The sequence below is a fragment of the Lissotriton vulgaris genome, chromosome 7 (assembly GCF_964263255.1).
Source record: "Lissotriton vulgaris chromosome 7, aLisVul1.2, whole genome shotgun sequence".
Taxonomy (NCBI): Eukaryota; Metazoa; Chordata; class Amphibia; order Caudata; family Salamandridae; genus Lissotriton; species Lissotriton vulgaris.
The window spans coordinates 791,417,541-791,440,859 of NC_141695.1; the positions used below are offsets into that span (position 1 = coordinate 791,417,541).

The 23,319-nt window shown below is 42.5% G+C and overlaps 1 protein-coding gene across 1 annotated transcript in view; it reads right to left on the bottom strand.

The window, feature by feature from the left end:
• Window positions 1-23,319, bottom strand: part of RNF213 (ring finger protein 213) — a 2,876,335-nt gene that overhangs the window by 1,694,544 nt on the left and 1,158,472 nt on the right. Inside the window, exon 17 of the mRNA XM_086931045.1 lies at window positions 22,456-22,629. Coding sequence (XP_086787171.1) covers window positions 22,456-22,629 — 174 coding nt within the window. The remainder of the gene's footprint in view (window positions 1-22,455; window positions 22,630-23,319) is intronic.

Consider the following 23,319-nt stretch of genomic DNA (forward strand, 5'->3'; position numbering starts at 1 on the left):
CTGTCCTCGTTTGTATGCGAAAAGCGGTTTGTCCTTGAAGAGGGAACCAAAATCATTTTCTGTTTCCAGTATTTCCCATCTTTTAAGAATGATCTTTTTAATATCTCTTGACGCTGAGGAATATTTCGATACAAAAACCATTCTTTTGCTTGATTGTTTTGGTTTCTTTTCCAAAAGGGAAGATCTTGTCATTGAATTCACCTTTGAAATTTGTATGTCTAGTTGCTCTGGGGGGTATCCGCGATCCATATATCTTTGCTTTTGTTCTTGTAGCGCTTGGTCACAAGTACTCTGTTCTGAAGAGATCCTTCTTATTCTCATGAATTGAGAAGTTGGTAAATTGTTGATCAAAGCTTTTGGATGAAAACTTTCATGTAGTAATGCAGTATTCTTGTCTGTCGGTTTTTTATATACACTTGTGTGTATTTGGTTACCTTTTAGCCCAACCATCACATCCAAGAATGGAATGGCTTGTTTGTCCATGTGGTAAGTAAACTGTACCCTGGGGTCAATTAGATTCAGGGTTTGAATATTTTTAACTAGTGAAGCTTGTGAATTCTTCCAGATTAAAAATATGTTGTCTATGTACCTTTTATAGTATACTAGACCACCTCTCCATGTTTGGTCTGCCATGATGAAGTCTTTTTTAAATGTGGCCATAAATATGTTTGCATAGACACAGGCCCCTGGAAACCCCATTGCAGTCCCGTTAAGTTGAAGGTAGAAATTGTACTGCCACATGAAGTAACTGTTGGTTAAACAAAACTCTAAGAGTTGAATAATGAAACAATTCACAGTTTCAGATTCATCCTCTTTTAGTAGAGCCCATTTGACTGCTTCTAGCCCTAATGCGTGGGTAATTGATGTGTACAATGCTACGACGTCGATGGAGCATAGAATCCAGTCTTTCGTAGAGTCAGAGCTGATCATCATTAAGTGTCTCAAGAAATCTGATGTGTCCTCAAGATAACTTGAAGAAGGGTGGGACAACTCATGCTGCCCCGAAACCACTCGCACAGCACTGTTTAGCCACTGTTGGCTTAATTTAATCCATAGTTCATCATTTTTGACCATTATTAATCCATATTTTCCAACCTTCAATATATATTCAAGACTGTGTCTAATTCCAGCTCAATTCCACACACGGGATTCATTCTGCCATTTTTCTAGGTTTCTAATGTTCAGACAGTGCCCACCAGGCCTCAGTTCAAAACACGATATATGCAGAAGTTCGTCCACAGCAATGTTTATTAAAATCCAATGCATTTCGGGCACCACATTGCCCTTCGTCAGGGAACACTATAAATGAAAAATAAAACACCATATGTATACATTTTTACATTATCTAATTGTATATCCAAACAGTCATCATATTTATGCGTTTATATTTATGCGTTAATTTACCTATTTCCTCAAACATTTCTGCATAACCACCAATTTGCGCAATGTAAAAAACAATAACCCTGTAGTTTTTCCAGGTTTAACCAAGACCTTGTTGTGAACCATTACCTTCTTATATTCCCCAAATGTCACTCAATTTCGGGTGTCAACTCTTATCCTTCCCTTAGTGTGTAAGTAACGTCTTTAAACATCCCCTCTCTCTCTCTCTCTCATTGTTTACTCGTAACTCATTTCAACCCATGTCCTCCCCGTTTACTCCCTTCTCGTGCACACTATTGAAACCATAACTATTATGCTCATGCTACAAGCCTTTTTCATTATTACAGCTCCTCACTCGGTTTCATCAACTCTGTTCCATATCGCTTATCCTTCCTCCTTACTAACATGTTTCACATACCTGCTTAAGACGCTAAAGTCGCCTCACTCTCCTTTCCGTTCCGGTAAAAGTTCCACACCCTATTGCAACACCTCGGTTTAAAATCTCGTTCTTCCTGAAGTCAATCACCTGATTAATTCATTACTCCCACCCATTTCCGCCCTCAAAAATCACCGCCCACGTTACTAAACTACATTGCCCATAATTCAGTGTTCACTCATAGTTGCCGATTGTCCGTGTCATGATGACATATTTAAAAAGACTAGGTGTCCAAATTTCATAAACACCACGTTTTCATCCGTGTTGTTCAGCAAAGTCAAATTGTGTTCTGCTGTCAAGCTTCTCCTGATAATAACATTGCTTTTATCACGAACCAGAATCTTCCTCCGTCCATGTGGATCCTTGCATTATTAACCACTCTCTTAAAATTCGTTATTTCCATTAGAAGGGTGCTATCCCAACGTTTAAGGGCATGAATATGAAATATGGAAATGGTGGTGGGAAGCACACCGTTTTTCATCAAACTTTTTCAACATATGTTTTACTTTGTTTATCCATGATTAATCTGTAAATGCATGCGTCGTGGTTGTCATGCCTGCCCCGGTGGCACCTCTAGTAACACGAAGAAGGGTGGGACAACTCATGCTGCCCCGAAACCACTCGCACAGCACTGTTTAGCCACTGTTGGCTTAATTTAATCCATAGTTCATCATTTTTGACCATTATTAATCCATATTTTCCAACCTTCAATATATATTCAAGACTGTGTCTAATTCCAGCTCAATTCCACACACGGGGTTCATTCTGCCATTTTTCTAGGTTTCTAATGTTCAGACAGTGCCCACCAGGCCTCAGTTCAAAACACGAAGAAGAACGAGATTTTAAACCGAGGTGTTGCAATAGGGTGTGGAACTTTTACCGGAACGGAAAGGAGAGTGAGGCGACTTTAGCGTCTTAAGCAGGCTTGTAGCATGAGCATAATAGTTATGGTTTCAATAGTGTGCACGAGAAGGGAGTAAACGGGGAGGACATGGGTTGAAATGAGTTACGAGTAAACAATGAGAGAGAGAGAGAGAGAGAGGGGATGTTTAAAGACGTTACTTACACACTAAGGGAAGGATAAGAGTTGACACCCGAAATTGAGTGACATTTGGGGAATATAAGAAGGTAATGGTTAACAACAAGGTCTTGGTTAAACCTGGAAAAACTACAGGGTTATTGTTTTTTACATTGCGCAAATTGGTGGTTATGCAGAAATGTTTGAGGAAATAGGTAAATTAACGCATAAATATAAACGCATAAATATGATGACTGTTTGGATATACAATTAGATAATGTAAAAATGTATACATATGGTGTTTTATTTTTCATTTATAGTGTTCCCTGACGAAGGGCAATGTGGTGCCCGAAATGCATTGGATTTTAATAAACATTGCTGTGGACGAACTTCTGCATATATCGTGTTTTGAACTGAGGCCTGGTGGGCACTGTCTGAACATTAGAAACCTAGAAAAATGGCAGAATGAACCCCGTGTGTGGAATTGAGCTGGAATTAGACACAGTCTTGAATATATATTGAAGGTTGGAAAATATGGATTAATAATGGTCAAAAATGATGAACTATGGATTAAATTAAGCCAACAGTGGCTAAACAGTGCTGTGCGAGTGGTTACGGGGCAGCATGAGTTGTCCCACCCTTCTTCGTTGTTACTAGAGGTGCCACCGGGGCAGGCATGACAACCACGACGCATGCATTTACAGATTAATCATGGATAAACAAAGTAAAACATATGTTGAAAAAGTTTGATGAAAAACGGTGTGCTTCCCACCACCATTTCCATATCTCAAGATAACTTGGCCAACTTTGTATAAAAGATTGCGGATGATTGTCGATAAATCTTCCAGGGTTTTCAAATATCGACTCGCAACCAGAAACTATTGGCCTGAAAGGAGGTTTGTTTACGTCCTTATGTATTTTGAGCAAGAAATACATCCTAGGTCTTCTTGGAAATCTCTGCTTGATCAAGAATTATGCTTAGTGTATTTGCTATGTCTATTGTTGGATCTTTATCAAGTTGAGCATACGTATTTTGTTCCATCACATGCTCTGTACCTTTAGCCAAATAGAAAGTTGTATCCATTACCACCAATCCTCCTCCTTTATCAGCCCTCTGTATTGTGATCACTTCATTATTAGCCAAGGATTGTAAAGCACTATATTCTGCTCGTGTAAGATTTTTTAGTGATCTGTTGTATTTGATTCAACTTAAATCTGCTTAGATCAGAGCTTCGAAAGTGTCTAGACTCTTGTGTGAAATAGGAGCCATAAAAGTGCTTTTAGGTTTGAATTTGGCTGTGGAGTCATCTTGAAGTTCAGTTGGATTTATTGTTGCAAAGAAATGCTTGAGGCGAAGGATTCTCATGAATTTAAACAAAGATACTTCAGTTTCCAATTCAGTAGTGTGATAGGTACTTACAAATGTCGTACCTTTGTTCAATAGGTGTTCTTCAAATGGTGTTAGGTTATATTCGGAGATGTTTATAACAAGAGTTTCCCTTGGCTTCTCAATCCCTTTTTCTTGTTTTCTTTTTCTTTCTCCTTTACCTCGTCTTGTTTTTTTTCTAATTGTTTGTTGGTCGTTTGGTCTGGTGGTCTGCTTTGAGTTCCTTCCTTTTCTAAAAAAGAAGATGAAGATGATGTGGATGCCGTATTATTGGTATCCTGTTTCGATTTTGTTAAATCAATTGTTTTGTCTGTTGGCTCAATGTTTGGCTCGCTGGTTGTCTGGAGATATTTGTATCACTGTCTGGAATTACACTTTCATCTGAGGAAGCTGGTTGTGTTTTCTTACTGCTGTATCTCTGTTGTGCGTAAACTTCTGCCCATGTGTATGCTTTATTAAGTTTATAGTCTATGGTATCTCTTTTAAACTTCCTTAATTTAGTTTCTTGAAGCTCCTTGCATTATTTATCCAGACGAATGTTGAGATCCTCAAGAAATTTTTCCCATGCTTCTGTTTCCATTCTTGCAGATAGTTCTTTTTTAGCATTATATATTTCTTCCTCTAGTTCACCGATTGTTTTTGAAAGTTCTACGATAAGAAGCAAAATTAAATCCAGCGAATATTTGTTCAGGATACTATACCATTTTTCCATGAATTGTTGGTTGTTATTGAGTCTAAATAACATGGGGTGAATAGCTAGTCTGAGGCCACGAGGGATCAGTTTCACGCGATGGTATTGGTTGAGTGTTGAAGCGTGTAGACGTTGATTGAGTTCGCGTCTTGTGAGGTATTCCAATTGGCGTAATTAATCCACTTTGGGCATCGAATGTTTTGGTTTCCTTTATAAGTTTATAGATTTCTGTTGCTTCTTCTGCCGTATATACTTTGGTTGATGCGCGGTTATCCGTTATGTTGGCGATAGTTTTGAAAGACATTTTTTGGATGGTGGTGCTGATTGCCACGGTGGCAGAAATTCAAGAACAATGTATGTATGTGGGAATCGCTCTCAATTTTCTAGGAAATTAGAACAACTGTTTTGGTATGTGTGCTATGTCAAATTAACGCCTGCTAACGTTGTGGTATGAATTGTAAGTGGCCTAGCCCCTCTTGGATGTGATGGTTGAGCTAAAAGGTAACCAAATACACACCAGTGTATATAAAAAACCGACAGACAAGAATACCGCATTACTACATGAAAGTGTTCATCCAAAAGCTTTGATCAAAAATTTACCAACTTCTCAATTCATGCGAATAAAAAGGATCTCTTCAGAACAGAGTACTTGTGACCAAGCACTATAAGAACAAAAGCAAAGATATATAGATCGCGGATACCCCCCAGAGCAACTAGACATACAAATTTCAAAGGTGAATTTAATGGCAAGATCTTCCCTTTTGGAAGAGAAACCGAAACAATCAAGCAAAAGAATAGTTTTTGTATCGAAATATCCTCAGCGCAAGAGATATTAAAAAGATAATTCTTAAAAGATGGGAAATACTGGAAACAGAAAATGATTTTGGTTCCCTCTTCAAGGACAAACCGCTTTTCGTATACAAACAAGGACAGAATCTTAAAGAGTTACTCACTACACCAAAGAAACAATCACCAAAAGCAACACAGAGATCTTTTAAAGGAACAACTAAGTGTTGGAATTGTAAGAACTGTAATAATGTCATTACAGGCAACATATTATCTCATCCAAGAACTGGAGAAAAAATTCAATTACGACATACGGCAAACTGCAACTCAGATCATCTAGTCTACACAATCAAGTGTCCCTGTGGACTTATATATGCAGGCAAAACAGAGAGGAAATTGAAAATAAGGCTCTCAGAACACAAGAGCAGAATACGGACCAAGAGCACTACCTCACCACTAGCAATTCATTGGCTAGAGCATCGTCATTCAATTGCTCAAATAAAATTCCAAATAATTGAAGTAGTACCACAAAGACCTGGACTTGACAATTCTAAAATTCTTCTTCAACGAGAAACTTTTTGGATAAAGAGGCTACAAACTTTGGCAACATTAGGTCTCAATGATAAATTGGAGATGGCATGTTTTCTATGAACCAATCAGAAATAGCTACGCGAGATCCACAGGCAGTCCAACACACGCTAGCCTCATAAACCCAATAATCAAACTAGTGTATAGCATTCCACATTTTCAACAAATGAAGCCTATTTAGAAAGTAAAATAATACTGATGAACTCAAAAAAATACCAATTATAAAAACCTTCTGTCATTCCATTCATACTAAATACATAATTATTATGCATCGCTTTAAATAGTGACCAATAATGTTTTCACTGAAATGCACTTAAGTCCTACTTTAGTGTTTACATCTGCTTTCAAGCACGAAACTCTAATTCTAATTTCACTTATTTCAACTCTTATCAAAGTCATCATGAAACCCCTAGTTGAACATCATTGATTCATAAAGTAAAGCTCCGATGTAAAAACAATCTATTTACTTCTCACGCTATTACGCTGCATGCGAATGATAACTTGAGGATTAAAGTTTTCAATGAAATACAGATAGTCCTCTTTCAATGTTTACTATTGCTGCCAAACACGCTACTAGAGCTTAACCCCCGTTTGTTCAAGTCCTTTATTGAACACTAAGAAATTAAAGTATGCACATCGCAAAACGACAACTATTATATAAAATTCCATGTTATTTTTTTATTTATCACGGATCCTAATCGCGTTTACGACGTAATTCTAATACTGAGTATTAGTATCTCGAACATGTTTCGAGGCCAGTCTTCTGTTGACTTCTATTTAAAACGACTGGCGCAACCAGGAAGTATTTAGCATACTTCGACAACAAACAAAGGCGCTACGCTGGTCTTCGATTTCTCCCGTCTACACGGGTAAGTCGCATCATATTTCCTTAATAACTGAAAATTCTGAGCCTCTTTGAACAGCACTTTCTGAAAACAACTGTACTTCTTTCTTTTGCTTTCTAGTGTCCACACTCGTGGAACTCGATTCATCCCTTCAATCTTTTCGGGATAGAGCTTCTACTCACACAGGTGAGAAGCAAAATTTGATATTGTTGTCGACAAATGACACCATCTCCATCTAGCAATATTTTCTCGAATTTTGAATGCACTTTATTCAATCTGCAGGTTGTCGCGATTACCAAGCAACTTACCAGCACTGTTTTCAACAGGTAAGACTGAGTACATTAAAATCGTCCTAATTTAGGGATATAAAACTCAGTCTAAAATAAATATATATTTATCAACAGATGCACTTGGCTAATCGCTTGACATCACGTGTGCTATCGAACTATAACAATATTTACAACAAGGGGTGGTGAGGGACAGAGTCACTGAATTAAGCAGAAAGCTCTCACCTAGTCAAGAGATCAGGGCTAGATCCAACACCGTTTTTTAGCTCACTGCACCATCCCAGTTTCAGAACCTGGCTGTATGCAAATTAGTCTGTTCCTGTCCCAGTGCATGATGGGAACAGGGCAAACCAAACTACAGAAGCCAATTCTTACCCTGGGAAGGAAACAAGCTCCCGGGGACCGGTTTCTGGCATTACAGCCGTCTTCGGCCCGGTTTGCTTGAATCCTGATGGTGCAATGAGCAAGGGTCTCACATCTGATAATGCCCTTCCACGCTTAGGGTGGACAAAAATATTTACAACAAGGGGTGGTGAGGGACAGAGTCTCTGAATTAAGCAGAAAGCTCTCACCCAGTCAAGAGATCAGGGCTAGATCCAACACCGTTTTTTAGCTCACTGCACCATCCCGGTTTCAGAACCTGGCTGTATGCAAATTAGTCTGTTCCTGTCCCAGTGCATGATGGGAACAGGGCAAACCAAACTACAGAAGCCAATTCTTACACTGGGAAGGAAACAAGCTCCCGGGGACCGGTTTCTGGCATTACAGCCGTCTTCGGCCCGGTTTGCTTGAATCCTGATGGTGCAATGAGCAAGGGTCTCACATCTGAGAATGCCCTTCCACGCTTAGGGTGGACAAAAATATTTACAACAAGGGGTGGTGAGGGACAGAGTCACTGAATTAAGCAGAAAGCTCTCACCCAGTCAAGAGATCAGGGCTAGATCCAACACCGTTTTTTAGCTCACTGCACCATCCCAGTTTCAGAACCTGGCTGTATGCAAATTAGTCTGTTCCTGTCCCAGTGCATGATGGGAACAGGGCAAACCAAACTACAGAAGCCAATTCTTACACTGAGAAGGAAACAAGCTCCCGGGGACCGGTTTCTGGCATTACAGCCGTCTTCGGCCCGGTTTGCTTGAATCCTGATGGTGCAATGAGCAAGGGTCTCACATCTGAGAATGCCCTTCCACGCTTAGGGTGGACAAAAATATTTACAACAAGGGGTGGTGAGGGACAGAGTCTCTGAATTAAGCAGAAAGCTCTCACCCAGTCAGGAGATCAGGGCTAGATCCAACACCGTTTTTTAGCTCACTGCACCATCCCAGTTTCAGAACCTGGCTGTATGCAAATTAGTCTGTTCCTGTCCCAGTGCATGATGGGAACAGGGCAAACCAAACTACAGAAGCCAATTCTTACACTGGGAAGGAAACAAGCTCCCGGGGACCGGTTTCTGGCATTACAGCCGTCTTCGGCCCGGTTTGCTTGAATCCTTATGGTGCAATGAGCAAGGGTCTCACATCTGAGAATGCCCTTCCACGCTTAGGGTGGACAAAAATATTTACAACAAGGGGTGGTGAGGGACAGAGTCTCTGAATTAAGCAGAAAACTCTCACCCAGTCAAGAGATCAGGGCTAGATCCAACACCGTTTTTTAGCTCACTGCACCATCCCAGTTTCAGAACCTGGCTGTATGCAAATTAGTCTGTTCCTGTCCCAGTGCATGATGGGAACAGGGCAAACCAAACTACAGAAGCCAATTCTTACACTGGGAAGGAAACAAGCTCCCGGGGACCGGTTTCTGGCATTACAGCCGTCTTCGGCCCGGTTTGCTTGAATCCTGATGGTGCAATGAGCAAGGGTCTCACATCTGAGAATGCCCTTCCACGCTTAGGGTGGACAAAAATATTTACAACAAGGGGTGGTGAGGGACAGAGTCTCTGAATTAAGCAGAAAGCTCTCACCCAGTCAAGAGATCAGGGCTAGATCCAACACCGTTTTTTAGCTCACTGCACCATCCCAGTTTCAGAACCTGGCTGTATGCAAATTAGTCTGTTCCTGTCCCAGTGCATGATGGGAACAGGGCAAACCAAACTACAGAAGCCAATTCTAACACTGGGAAGGAAACAAGCTCCCGGGGACCGGTTTCTGGCATTACAGCCGTCTTCGGCCCGGTTTGCTTGAATCCTGATGGTGCAATGAGCAAGGGTCTCACATCTGAGAATGCCCTTCCACGCTTAGGGTGGACAAAAATATTTACAACAAGGGGTGGTGAGGGACAGAGTCTCTGAATTAAGCAGAAAGCTCTCACCCAGTCAAGAGATCAGGGCTAGATCCAACACCGTTTTTTAGCTCACTGCACCATCCCAGTTTCAGAACCTGGCTGTATGCAAATTAGTCTGTTCCTGTCCCAGTGCATGATGGGAACAGGGCAAACCAAACTACAGAAGCCAATTCTTACACTGGGAAGGAAACAAGCTCCCTGGGACCGGTTTCTGGCATTACAGCCGTCTTCGGCCCGGTTTGCTTGAATCCTGATGGTGCTATGAGCAAGGGTCTCACATCTGAGAATGCCCTTCCACGCTTAGGGTGGACAAAAATATTTACAACAAGGGGTGGTGAGGGACAGAGTCTCTGAATTAAGCAGAAAGCTCTCACCCAGTCAAGAGATCAGGGCTAGATCCAACACCGTTTTTTAGCTCACTGCACCATCCCAGTTTCAGAACCTGGCTGTATGCAAATTAGTCTGTTCCTGTCCTGTCGAACTATAACAATCATCTAAATAGGTAAGACTGTTTATCATATAAATAAGACTATCCAGTAGATTCAACAAATCACTAGTTAGATTTACATAATTACGAAGATTAAACAATGCCCTGTCGATATAAACTTATAATAAGCAAACAACAGACATTTAAAATAAGGATACAAAATGGCATCGATTTAATTAGTTTCCTTTATTGCTTTTCTTTCAACAGAACCCCTGACAAAGGAACATTAGTTCCGAAATGCATTGGGTTAGGAGTTAAATGATGAAATGTATTATGTTATGAAATGTTCTATGAATAATGTTTAAAACAAAATGTGATGAAATGAAAATGTAAACTCAATGATTTTTCAATGTTTATTGCTTAAAATTCCTTACATACATGATTAAAATGTTTTAAAAGTAATACCACTACCAGTTGTTTTATGTCTGAGTCCTAGCCGCCTCAGGGGCTAGGCCACTTACAATTAATGCAAGTAATGGCATTAGGGCCAATATCCACTGATTTGGTGGAAACACTAACTGGCGTAAAGTTGGCGCCTAACAGTCTTGGGGCCTGGTGCCACTGCACCAGATGCACTATTGACAAACATTGTTTTAAGACGGTGACCATTGCTCCGAACACCACATAGCCTAACGCTCATAAAAACGGGAGAGTACATCACATTTTGAGGAAATATGAGCAAGCTGTCAAACTTTAGAATAAATTCAACAAGGACATTAGCAGGACCTGTCATAATGTTGACAGTGTGTGCGTAAAACTGGATATTCAGAATGGTTCATGCGTCCAGGATATCGAAGTGCAACTATAATAGTGAGGACGTATCAGAGCCACAAAAAAATCATTTTAACTCATAAGAGGCAAACGTCACGTGTGTTCACCATGAAAGCAGACGCCTGCGTTTCAAAATTAAATTTAAAAACATCAACAAGCAAAAATGGAGCTAAAGAGCACACTGTAAATTGAAAATGTGCCTTCAAAGGTCTATTTAAGATCTCAATTTGCAAGGTCCTTTGACACAACTGACATGGCCTGCGCTATGATGTGTAGTTCTTAATTTCGCTCCATCCGGCTTTTCTGTGATAGGATGTCACATAACTATGTATTTTTTATAACACTCCTGGGCTGATCTTAGCTAGAAATAACGAGAGGCACCACCACACATAATACGTGGTACTCGGATAGATATAGTTAACTTAAGATGGATAACATTGAGCTTGCCCCGCTGATATGTTAACCAGAAACATATGCAGGTGCTCAACCTACTGAGCTATATCAGTGGGAGTTGAAACCTCGATTTGCAACCTATGCACACACCTCACACGTTCATTATCATATTGACCTGTGTTATTGGGCTTGGACCTGTGACCTACAATGTGTTACTTGACATATATATAGCGCGGTGCTGCTTCTTTCGTGGACTTGAAGAGCACATACATGTGTATTGCCGCCAAGACCTGCAAACACGACTTGAAGAGTGGACGCATCCTGGCCTGGGGGGACACTTTGGTGTCATGGTTGAGTTTCTGGTCTGGGCAGTGACAATAAACATGTCCTGATAAGATGCGCTTAACTGTCTTTGCGTGTGACTATTTGCTTTGGAAAAGTGCACGAGGATAAAGCAGTGCGTTCCTCCCTACCTTTATCCCAATACAATGCACCAGCTGCCCGAGGTAACTTTAATGTCAGTTTCCAATCCAATACAAGCATTGTCTATAAATAAGCAGATGCTTATTCTGTGGGGGGGAGGGGGTTGGAAGGTCTCTGCAGAGTAGAGGACGGCTGGGGAAAGGGTGTATTGTTTAATTTTTAACCGCACATTACTCAATAGGAAATCGCAACTTAAGATGGAAACTTGCAGTAAATTATGATATTGTTTTTTCGATTTTCGAGGCGCAATGTACGCGCGCGTGAACACACAAAAGTTTCTGTTTACCTCCATCATGAACTGTATGAAGAAGTTCATTCTAGCAACACGTGCACGCTGGGAGGGAGAGCCCGGCCAGGGTGGGTGGGGGAGAGCTGCAGTCCCCATGGCCCCCTGCGCCTCCGCTCTCCGTGCCTGCTTCACAGCTGTGGTGAGGAATGTTCTTATCTGTTAAAAACAAGCAGATAAAAGTTCTTCACCATAGTCGTAAAACAGGCCGGTGTCCGGAGGGGCTGTCCAAAAAGCGGACAGGGTGGCAACCCCAAAAACCCTCTTTTCCAATGGGAAGCCAGCGTTTAACATGAACGCTGACGCTACCCAATGAAGAGGAGGGGCGGGGATTCCAGGACCCTTTTTAGAAAAAAATCTCTCGCAGGGCGTGGCCAGCTGCTCAAACCCACGCCTCTTACGAGACCTAAAAAGGACAGTAGCAGAACCGACAGGAGGGGTGGATCGGTAAGGAATCTGTGGCTAGCTAGTCTCTATCAGATAAAGCGTCATAGAAGGTAAGTAACTTGTTCATCTGATAGAGAATTCTAGCCGCAGATTCATACCGTAGAATTAATACCCAAGCAATACCTCGATGGAGGTGGGTCTGCGAAACAATTTCACACTAAAAAGTCTTGCAGCACCGAACGGGAAAAATGTCCATACCTACTGACCTATCCATCCAGGGAGTAGTGTTTGCTAAATAAGTGCAGAGACCCCGAAAATACTGCTGGGCACATGACCAAGAGTGGAATTCCGCAGTGGTTGCAGCTGTGGCTCTGGTGAATTGAGCACGCAAGCCTCTGAGGTCTGCTTTTTGGTCAGTGTATAGTAGCTTTAATGCAGAGCACGATCCATAGTCCGCTTCTGCACAGCCTTTTCCTTCTTCACTCTGACATAACCCACACAGAGTTCGTCATCCACGCTGAACTATTTCATGCAGTGAAGGCAGATGTAGAACACTCTTTTTGGGTGCAGACGCTCCTCTTCCTTGGAGGGATGTGGTGGTGTGTAAGAAGCAGGCAGTGTGATGGACCGGCAAACAGAAAGGTAGTGATAACTTTTAATAGAGAGGAAGCTCTAGTGCAAAGAACTCGCTTCTCTGGGAGGATGTTCAGGTACAGAGGCTTGGAGGATAAAGCCTAAAGCTCACTGACCCTCCTGGCAGATGTGACCACCACCCGAAATGACGTCTTGATGGTAAAGAGTTTAAGCAGACAATTGTGTACGTTCTCAAAGGGAGGGCACATCAGAAAAATTACGACCAGATTAAGGACCCACTGAGGCATGATGAAAGGTCAAAGGAGATGAAAACCTGTGTTTCCAACCTTTCAAGAACCTATTTACAATAGGGGATTTGAAAATGGATGGCTGATTCTGCAACCACAGAAAGGCTGACATGACAGAAGGATAGCCCTTTAGAATGTTCAGAGCAGTAAGACCTGAAACGGGAGTAGAAAAAGGGTCAACCTGTTTCTCTGTACAGCATGCCACAAATTTGCCCTAGTGGCAGGCATACCTGGTCTTGGTTGAGGGACGTCTGCTGCCAAGATGACATTGCAGACTTCAGGCGGGCGGTTGAAAGCTGTCAACTGTAGCTGCTCAATCTCCACGCATGAAGACACAACGCAAACAGGGTTGGGAGGAGAACCAGCTCCTGCTTCTGCAACAGAAGATCCTCCTTAAAGGGCAGCCTGCTTGGAGGACAAATGGCCATGCAAAACAGCTTGAGATACCAAACTCTCTTGAGCCCAGTCCGGAGCCACAAGGATGACTTGGGCCTGGTCGTTCCTGATCTTGAGAGTGGTGGTGGTATGGACGGAAAGGTGTACAGGAGGGCTGAACTGTACTCAAGACGAAAAGCATCACAGAGCAACAGCCACCTTGGAAACTTCATCACACAGAACTACTGACTTTGCGCATCCTTGGCGGTGATAAATAAATCTAATGAAGGCTCGCCTCGTCAGCTGAAAGCCACCTAGCACCACGTCTAGATTGATTCGCCATTTGTGATCCGCTAGGCATCTTCGGCTGAGCTCATCTGCCCTGGAGTTCAAAGAGCACGCCAGATGTAGAAGCACCTGTGATAACCACTAATGTTCCAGCCATGTCCATTAACACAGGGCCTCTTGACAGAGGGTCCAGGTCCCCACCTGCCCTGTTGGTTGCAGTTCCACATGGCGGCAGTGTTCTCCGTGAACACATGTACCCGCCTTCCCTTAATGGAAGGTAGCAAGGCTTTCAATGCCAGTCGGATCACTCGGAATTACAGAAGGTTGATGTGGAGTCTGGATTCTCCAGGAGACTAGAGTCCTCTGATCTCTACCTCTCCCAGATGGCCACACCCGACCCCAGGTGTGAGGCATCTGTCACCAATGTCAGATCTGATTGGGGAAGGGAGAGGGTTCTGCTGCTGACCCAGTCTTCTTTGTGAGCCACCCCTGCAGATCTTTTGCAGTTCCCTCCAAAATCTAGGCCATGTCAGAGAGATTTCGCTGATGCTGCACCCTCTGGAACTTTAAGTCTCACTGCAGAGCCTGTGTATGCCAGCAGGCATATGTCACAAGAAGGATGCAGGAGGCCAGGAGGCCCAGCAGCCTCAGGGTCAGTCTCACCAAAATCCAGGATAGATGCTGAAACATTGATATCATAGCCTGAATATCCTGGACTATGGAAGTATGTGTCCTGTTAGTCCAACACTGACATCCAGTCTCCCAGGTCCAGGGCAAGTGTGAGCATTTAGAACATCTCCTTCTTGAGGAAGAAATTGAGAGGACACAGGTCTAGGATAGGGCGAAGGACTCCATCCTTCTTGGGTACCAGAAAGTAGCAGGAATAACAACCACAACCTACTTCTGGCGTCCGCACCCTCTCTATGGCTTCCTTGGCCAAGAGAGCTGTCACTTCCTGGTGGAGGAAGGAGAGATGGTCAAGTATGTGGTATGAGAGGAGGGTAGTCACAAAGGGGAGGGAGTAACCCCTTAGAACAATCTGAAGACGTGCATTTTAAAAGAAGAAAATAAATCAAGAACGACAGAATAAAGAAACTCTCTCCATGTGCATCACTCAAACGTTGGGTGCCAATGCACCATGATTGCTGTTGTGAACAGGAATGGAAATTTATGTTGACCTTTGAATGCACTTTACTTGGCATAACTATTTACTTTGAGTGCTGAACCATTGATAATTATTTGTTTTGGAAGCTGGTTTTCCATTTGAAGTAGAGAGGGGCTGTGCTTCAGGTTCATTGCACCAATAACAATTTTCTTCTCAGCCTAATATTTTTGTTGGCAAATCCTGTCTTTTCAGTGCCTCAACCCTTCTTTCTCGAGTTGCATGTTCTTCACCCAGGCTGTACGAAAGCCTGAGTGAAGAACATACCCAGGTCACCAGTCCCTCTTTGAGCGCCGAACCACAGCACTGCTAGCAGTGTTGTGATTGGCTAGGGGAGTCTGGAAGCCTGGGTAATTCCTGTTCCTCGTTCCTGCCCCAGCATAATAAAAGAGCCACTCTTGTGGTAGGGCACCCTATGATGACCAACAACCACCATTTTTACTGACTTTAGTGTGTTATTTTACCCTGGCCTAAATGTAGGATGGTCTTGCATATGCCTGCTTCTCTAATGTCCTGAAATGTTGCTGTCTTTCAGTGGGAGCTGTCACAGAGTGGAACAGTCTTGCCAAGGGCAGAACGTGTGGAATGTGTGTTTGAAGACGTAATAGAGAGAGAGGTGTGTAATGTACTTTTTGGTCTCGAAGTGCAGTGTTGTGGGCGGTGGTGCACACATGTGCCCTGTGTTTTGCATTGGTGAGAAGTAGGAGTTCTTACTATTGGCTTTGACATGGCCTCATGTCATCTTGCTTTCTGACTTTACCTTGCTTATGAGAATTATAGGTGCTTACTATTGGCTTTGATATGGCCTAATGTCATCTTGCTTTCTGACTTTACCTTGCTTATGAGAATTATAAGTGCTTACTATGGGCTTTGACATGGCCTCATGTCATCTAGCTTTCTGATTTTTTTTCCCACTGCTTATGAGAATTATAGGTGCTTGCTATTGGCTTTTAGATAGCCTCATGTCTTCTTGTTCTCTAACTTTGCCTTGCTTCAGCGTGCTTCCATGCAGTGCCGGCGATTCACATTCAAGTTCTTTCTGCTCCTCACTTGTTTTTAGCACCTCACTGACCAGAGTGAACTGGAACATGTTGTGAGAAGTGTCGGTGGAATGTCCAACTCTGCCTCGGAGACAAAACACAGGGGCTTGGTCAGCCACTGTCTTGGCCTTGACGCAGACTGGTACTAGCCAGCTCGTTTATTTCTAATGAAGAGGGGGAGAGGTTTTCTAGAAGCCTTGCTACACGTCAGTAATGGTATTAAAGCTAGGAGCTTCCATGGGCCAGGTGGAAGTTCACCACAGAATTATTGCTGTGGAAGGTGACGGAACTGGAGTACTGATTGACACTCCTTCCTGAGCTTTGACAGGCTTCCCAAGCTTGAGTTGGCAGGATGATGCATAGTCAGTCTGTGAGGTATTTCTAACCAGTTTTATTCTACTTCTATTCTATTCTTTGCTAAGTGTATATTGCATTCTATTTTGAACATTTATTTCAATTGTTCATTTATTATAATTATTTGAAATTTTGGAGTCTGCAAAAACACATATTTTTGGCCTACCATTTTAAACACTGCATTAATAAACTTGTGTGTTTTATTTTGAAAAGCACCTAAATTTATCTTTTTGCCTCCAGAGTGGGAGTACTGTGCAAACATGTATGATTTAAGGGTACAGTGGTAAACAGTGCCTCCCCTTAAGGGAGTGTTGGGACTTACCTCAACTTAAGGTAGTGTTGGGGTTTGGGTGTGGCTTATTGGTTAGAAGTCACATTCATTACATCTTGTAAGCGGGCGAAAAGGAGCGAGAGGCTGCAGCCGGCCTACAGGTAAGTGCTTTTTAAAATGCATTTTCTTTTGTTTAACCCCCAACCCTGCCACCCCAGTTAACAAAAGAAGCAAAAAGTGACCTCAGGTTAGCAAGGGGCCATGGAAAGACCCATAGACCTGGCCATGGCTCTATCATCCTTGAAGCACTCTAGTGCTGAGTCTGCCTTGTCTCTAAAGACATGGGAGTCATCAAAAGGGCATGTCCATAAGCGATGTTTGGACATGCCCGGAAAAGCCAGTGATCTAAGCCAGGTATGGCACCGTAAGGTCACTGACTAAGAAACCCCTCTGCCCAGCGAGTCTGTTGTGTCCAGCCAACATCGAACCCGGCTGAAGTCCTTCTGTCAAGTCGTTAGTCTTGACTGCCAATGAGGGTAGGCTAAGGTCCAGGGCCTCGTCTCCCCTTCTCACCGCCATCGTAAAAGAAGCTCCCTTCTCTGTAGCCAAAGTAGACTCTGTAGCCACATCTGGAGAGGTGACCGATCCGCTGGCGTTCGCCAAATCCTCACAGCAGTACTCGTTAGGGTCTAGGAGCTGGTATTCTTCACGGTCCAGTGACCCCTCCCAATCCTTCCCGGTCCCAGCCCAGAAAAATACAGGTTGGGCTCTTGTCTAGAAGGCATGGCTCCAATCTGCATCAGATGGCACCTCTCTGGCCCCATGTCGGAGTCAGGGATGAGAATGGGGATAGCACAGGTCCAGATTCATCCGTGGATCCAAGGGGACCAACTGGAGCTGAGGGTGGAACAACCCGCAGAGAACCAATGGGGGCTCCTCTCAAACCATGGAGCCCAAAGGGGCCTGAGCGGGTAACCCAAATATGAGGTGAATAGCCTCATAGAGTGCTCCCTCAAGGCCTTGGGGTGCATGATGTGGCAGTCAACGCAGGTCTACCCGTTGTGGTTGCACTCGAGTCACCAGAGGCAAACAAGGTACGTGTTCATCACCAATATCTAAAAAAAAAAAAAAAAAGAAAAAAAAAGAAGGTCACTCAAAAACCGACTGGGGTAGCTATCCCCTGATCTGCGCTGACTAGTGTGGAAAGAAAAGAACTGACGTCTGGCGTGGCACCTATCTAGGCACTGTGCAAATTACTTTCAATGTGGAAGCCCATGCCCCATGGAGCAGAGCTACACCACCCATCAGTGTGCAGGGGTAATGCTCATGAAAAATTTCCGGATCCAGTCTGACGCCTGAGTATGATTCTAAGGTAAGTAATCTGCGGTTAGAAGACTACCAGACAGGGTTCATGATTTAGAATTACAAACTGAAGGGGAATACCATGCACTATTAAAGCGGTCTTCTGGCATCATTTATCTGATGATGATGATGACATCATACTAGCTGAGAAAGACTGGCCTTAAGTCTTTATTAGGGAAGTTCCCTGGGAAGAGGAAGTAATCAGAGTAGCTTTTTCTCCTATAGTACCTAGGGAAATTTACACCAGTGAATGGGCTGAAAGACACGATCAGCCTTATACTGAAACTAAGCTAAGTGGGAATAAACATTCAGTTTCACATGTCAGTCCCTTTTGGATTGAATCTCAAACCCAAGCTCAATATCCTTCAAAGTCAGAAGTGTGGTGTTAAAGCAAAATCAGTTCATAATAATCGCGCCTTTGCGTTCACCAATGAACACGGTTCGTTTTCCTGTCTCATGACCGGCCGGCTCCTATCAGATAGCTTTTGATTATAGGAATTTGAACACCCATACTAAAATATATGCTGTGCAAATGTTCCATACTACAGGTTTAATGAAGAATCTGGTGCAGGAAAAATATAAAGTGACTCTTCACATACTTCCAGTCAGAATGTAGTGCCTGAAAGGGAGTATCTAACTGCCTTAAGTATCAACGGGTTGCAGTTCTCATTTCAACATTAGCCTAGGGGCTATAAGAACAGCCCCCGACAACATATTCCTCCTACTCCAAAAGCTTTGCCCATTTAGTTTTATCAGGGCATATTCTACATGTATGACTCTGCTGAATCAGCGGTAGGAACGGAATAAAAGTACTCCACATCCTGTGAATCAGTGCAAGGTGTAGTGAAGGATGACTTCTGTCCGAAGCGCACCTACTATAAAATCTTAAATGGCAGCACTGCAGAACACATAGAACTTCATGCATTGTTACTTTCATTACAAAAGGTTAATCCATCAGGTCCCACACTTGTAGTTTCGGATTCATCCTTCTGTGTGCAAGAGTGCAATGTTGATTAGCAACATTAGAGTTTGAATTAATTTTAGGATTCAGAGGGAAAATGTATTAAAGATCAACAACTATGGGAAAGGGTAGCTGGCTTCCAAGATAAGGTTCCACTGGTCCATGTGAGGGACACTTTGGGCCATCAGCGTAGTGGATTTCATGCTAAAGGGAACTGTGCAGCAGACTTGGCTGCCAAAGCTGCAATTCAGACTGTTAGAGTAGCAGCCTTAACTAGATCTCAAACGTAGAGCGACACAGATATTTGAACAGCCATGCATTAAACCTAACAAGTCAGGAAGCCTCCCTTAGGCCTTTCTCTCAAATATTCCTAAACCCTTCTTAATTCAGATCAAACTTCTGTATTCACGCGACTACGAGTTGGAAATCGAACAAGCTGCCCAGATTTGATTTAATAAGGGAAGCTAATGAGGCATTGGCGTCTGCCCATGATGGGGTTAATGCAACTGCAGGAATGCTACAGCAACCATACTTGTGGCCTTGTTTATGTGAAAAGACTAGGGACTATGGCAGAAAGTGTGACATTTGTCAGCAGATTAAACCATCTGCTGTTAAGAGACCCTTGCCAACTCCACTCCCAGTCTCCAACATGCCTTTCAGTTTAATTTATTTGGACCACAATGGCCCAATAAAAGTCTGTCAACGAGATGAATACGTATTGTTAGCCACTGATTCATGTTTTCGATTCCTATGAATGTGGCCACAGAGAAATGAGAGCGCTTCAGCGGTTGTAAATGATTTGCAGTGACTGGTAGCGATGGGGCAGTACATTCATTTCACACAATAATGGCCCTGCATTCACCCCCAAGACTTACTGGTATATATGTCTGTACTAGGAGTTTGTCTGCAAGTGAGCAACATGATCAGAGCAGAATCCAACAGTTAGTTTGTTCATACGGTTAAAAGCATGATTCAACAAGCCTTGACCACTACGGTACTAAGTTCAGGTCTCAGTTGGTACTATAATCCGGATCCAATCCAAAGGGCATTACATAACTCGGATAGAATATTTTTGGGGGAAGGGACTTTCCATACAAGGTTCTCCTTTAAGTTCCTATGTATGCGACTGACCTAGATAAACTGAGGAAGGAGGCGGATGCAGAAACGTTTGACCTGGAAAAATGTTTGAATGTCTTACAGAGTATCCAAGAGGTCAGACACAAGCAGTCTAATGTGAACCATTCTGAAACCGCCACCAACGAAGAGCAGTAAGGGATCTAGTTTGTAGCCTCAGCTGTCTGGTTCAAAGAAAAACAGACTGATGTCCATCAATCACATAAAAAAGAACTATGTAGCAGATTCTCTACAGCACACCATCGCAGACACCACAAATGCTTCAGACAGGGGCAGCTCCTGTACGTGGGCGGAGGAGCGTCGCCCCACTGTTTTCTCCCAGTGCGAGAAGCAGAAACATGAAATGGTATTTTAAATACCATATTATATTTCTACTTCTCGGCGTGCTAGAAAGCAGAAGGCAGGGTTTGGTTGGGGGCGGGCAGGTGAGCGGTCCTGATCCAGTCAGGGGAGGAGTTGCTAGCCCACTGTTGTGGGTGTCAACTGTTTGGTCAGCCCCAGGGCCAACCAAACCAGTCATGCACACACTGCATCCAGCCTACATAGAGAAAATGGCCTCCCCACAGACGCCTGTGGGGTCAGCATCCTAGCCTATCACAACGCTGCCATTGCAGCGTTGTGATTTGTTATGAGGAGGGGAGGGAGGCTGCCTGCTTCCTGTATGGAGAGGCGAGAGGAGACGCAACGCGGGACCGGAGTAGATGGTAAGTTTATTTATTATTTTTTAAATTAAATTAAATGACCCCCTCCCCGTGCGACCCGCCCAAACCATAAGTCATACTGGTCACGAGAGGCTTCAGAGTACATACTCTCAGAGTCTAGCTACCCTGAATGAAATACCACTTAATGAGAGCAGTAACATCACTGGCTTGAGTTCTCAGCCAGGGATATTTGAGTATGCTGCATCTCCAACTCTACACAGAGCAAAGAACTCCACTTATGAATCTGATGCAGCCATCACTACAGCTGCAAATGTTCCACACAACTCCATAACATAATCTACTATGAAGTACTACCTGAGCCAACATCAGTCAAACTGATGTTTTTTCGAGAAACAACTGAGTAAGAGAATTACTGTGGAATCGGCTCGGAGGATTTTTCACCACACTCATAAGCTGCATTAGAGCCTCTTTTCTGCCTTGATTCTAGCTGTGGTCAAGATGTTGAATCACTGGTTGACTGATCAACAGAAGACCTATTCCTTTACAGTCTCAGTCACCCTACTGAATATAATAGTATTTATATATAGCTTAATTTGCGAAACCTGCGCCATGTTCAGATGGTGTGGCATTGGCAAAATAATTTTGTAATCAATCAGTTGAGGCTCGGAGCTCTATACTTGAGATTGTCTATCCATTCCTTCACTTACATTTTTCAATCACAACTAAAACGTGGGACCCTTTTCAATTTATTGAAAAAGCCCCGCCTTGAGGAATTTCTCTGGCACTCACATGAGCTATGTATTCTGAAAACCTTCAACATCTTGCATTTCATGCACACCCCCACAATACCCTTCTTCTAGAAGTGCTCTGACTGTGAAGAAATGTAACTCCTCACCCAAGAAGCACTAAACCAGCTATCAATCTTCTAGCATCTCCTCTACTTTTGCCTTTCCTCCTCTGTATGTTTTGGCATAGTCATTTTGAAAGGACTCTCTGGTGAGTATTGCAGCATGTAGAACTGAAGAAAATGATAAATTAAAAAACAAATGAACCTTTTCTCCAACGTTGATCCTTCCTTCCATTCCATATTTTTTATTACCTTTTATCGTTTACTAATCAGTTCCTAGTCTAAAGTACCTACCATTCTATATTATCATTGACTGACTTGCAGTTGAGAGCAAGAGTTGGTAACAGTCTTTTCTTATTGTAGAAAAAATGTTATATTGTTGAAGGAGTTACCAAAGCCTACTACACACAAAATAAATTAAATGGCAGTCATCTTTAAATTACTTTTCTTAACAAAATTGCTTTTAGACATTCTCTCTTTTCCTGACAACTGCAACATGAGGAAAAAGTTTAAAAACTAGTGTTTAAACCATCTGGCAAATTGAATTGTGCCACCTTTTGTCATAAACATGCTACAGAAATAAAAGTTATCACGAAAGGGAAAAATCACTTACTGAGGTCCCATATACTCAAAAACTGGGCTTTGTTCTTTAAGATGCATTCTAAGTGCCTCCACAGAAGGGTCCCGCTCATCAATCTCTCTGAGATGTCCATGAACACCGAGTCTGCTACAGCCATTAATACCTTGGCATTATCACTAAGCTTAACCAAAAGCTTCCCATCAGCACCTGGATGAAAGTCATACAGGACCAACATGGTTAGTAAATCCAATAATGCATGTATTTGTCTGAGGGGTAAGACATAATGACTGTTTTGTAAACTCGTTGATATAGTGTTTCAACCTTTTTGAGTTATCACATTAACAATTTCACATACAATTTAGTCTGAACTTATTATCTTCTGGTCCACTTTTGTACATTGTTTATTACATCTTGTCACAATACTTTTTATGAAACTGGAGCAACAGAGGAATATGGGCTGATATTAAAAATAAAAGATTTTTTAATTAAAAAGTAATCACAGACGTGGTGATCTGCTGTCCAGAGCAAGACACCATCCCTGTTATTACCGATTCCCAATGGGTCAAAAAACAAGACCTACCTCATTAATTTTCATGAGGCAAGCCTATTTGCTACCGAATGAGAATAGCAAATCAAACTCAAATGAGTGTCATACATATGAAATAGCGATTTCCTAAATTCGGTTTGCATGAAATTGCAATTAGGAACTCGCTATTTCAAAATTTAGCACGTGACTCTTAACTTTCTTGCAGCATGTACATCTTTTTCACAGGTTTCGCATGGTGCTTTATTTAATCAAATTATTTTTCTAAGTAACAATTTTACACTGTAGGTGTTTCTCTCTATATTGATTTCTCTGTTTTCACTCAATACCAGTTATATCACCATTGTAAGATG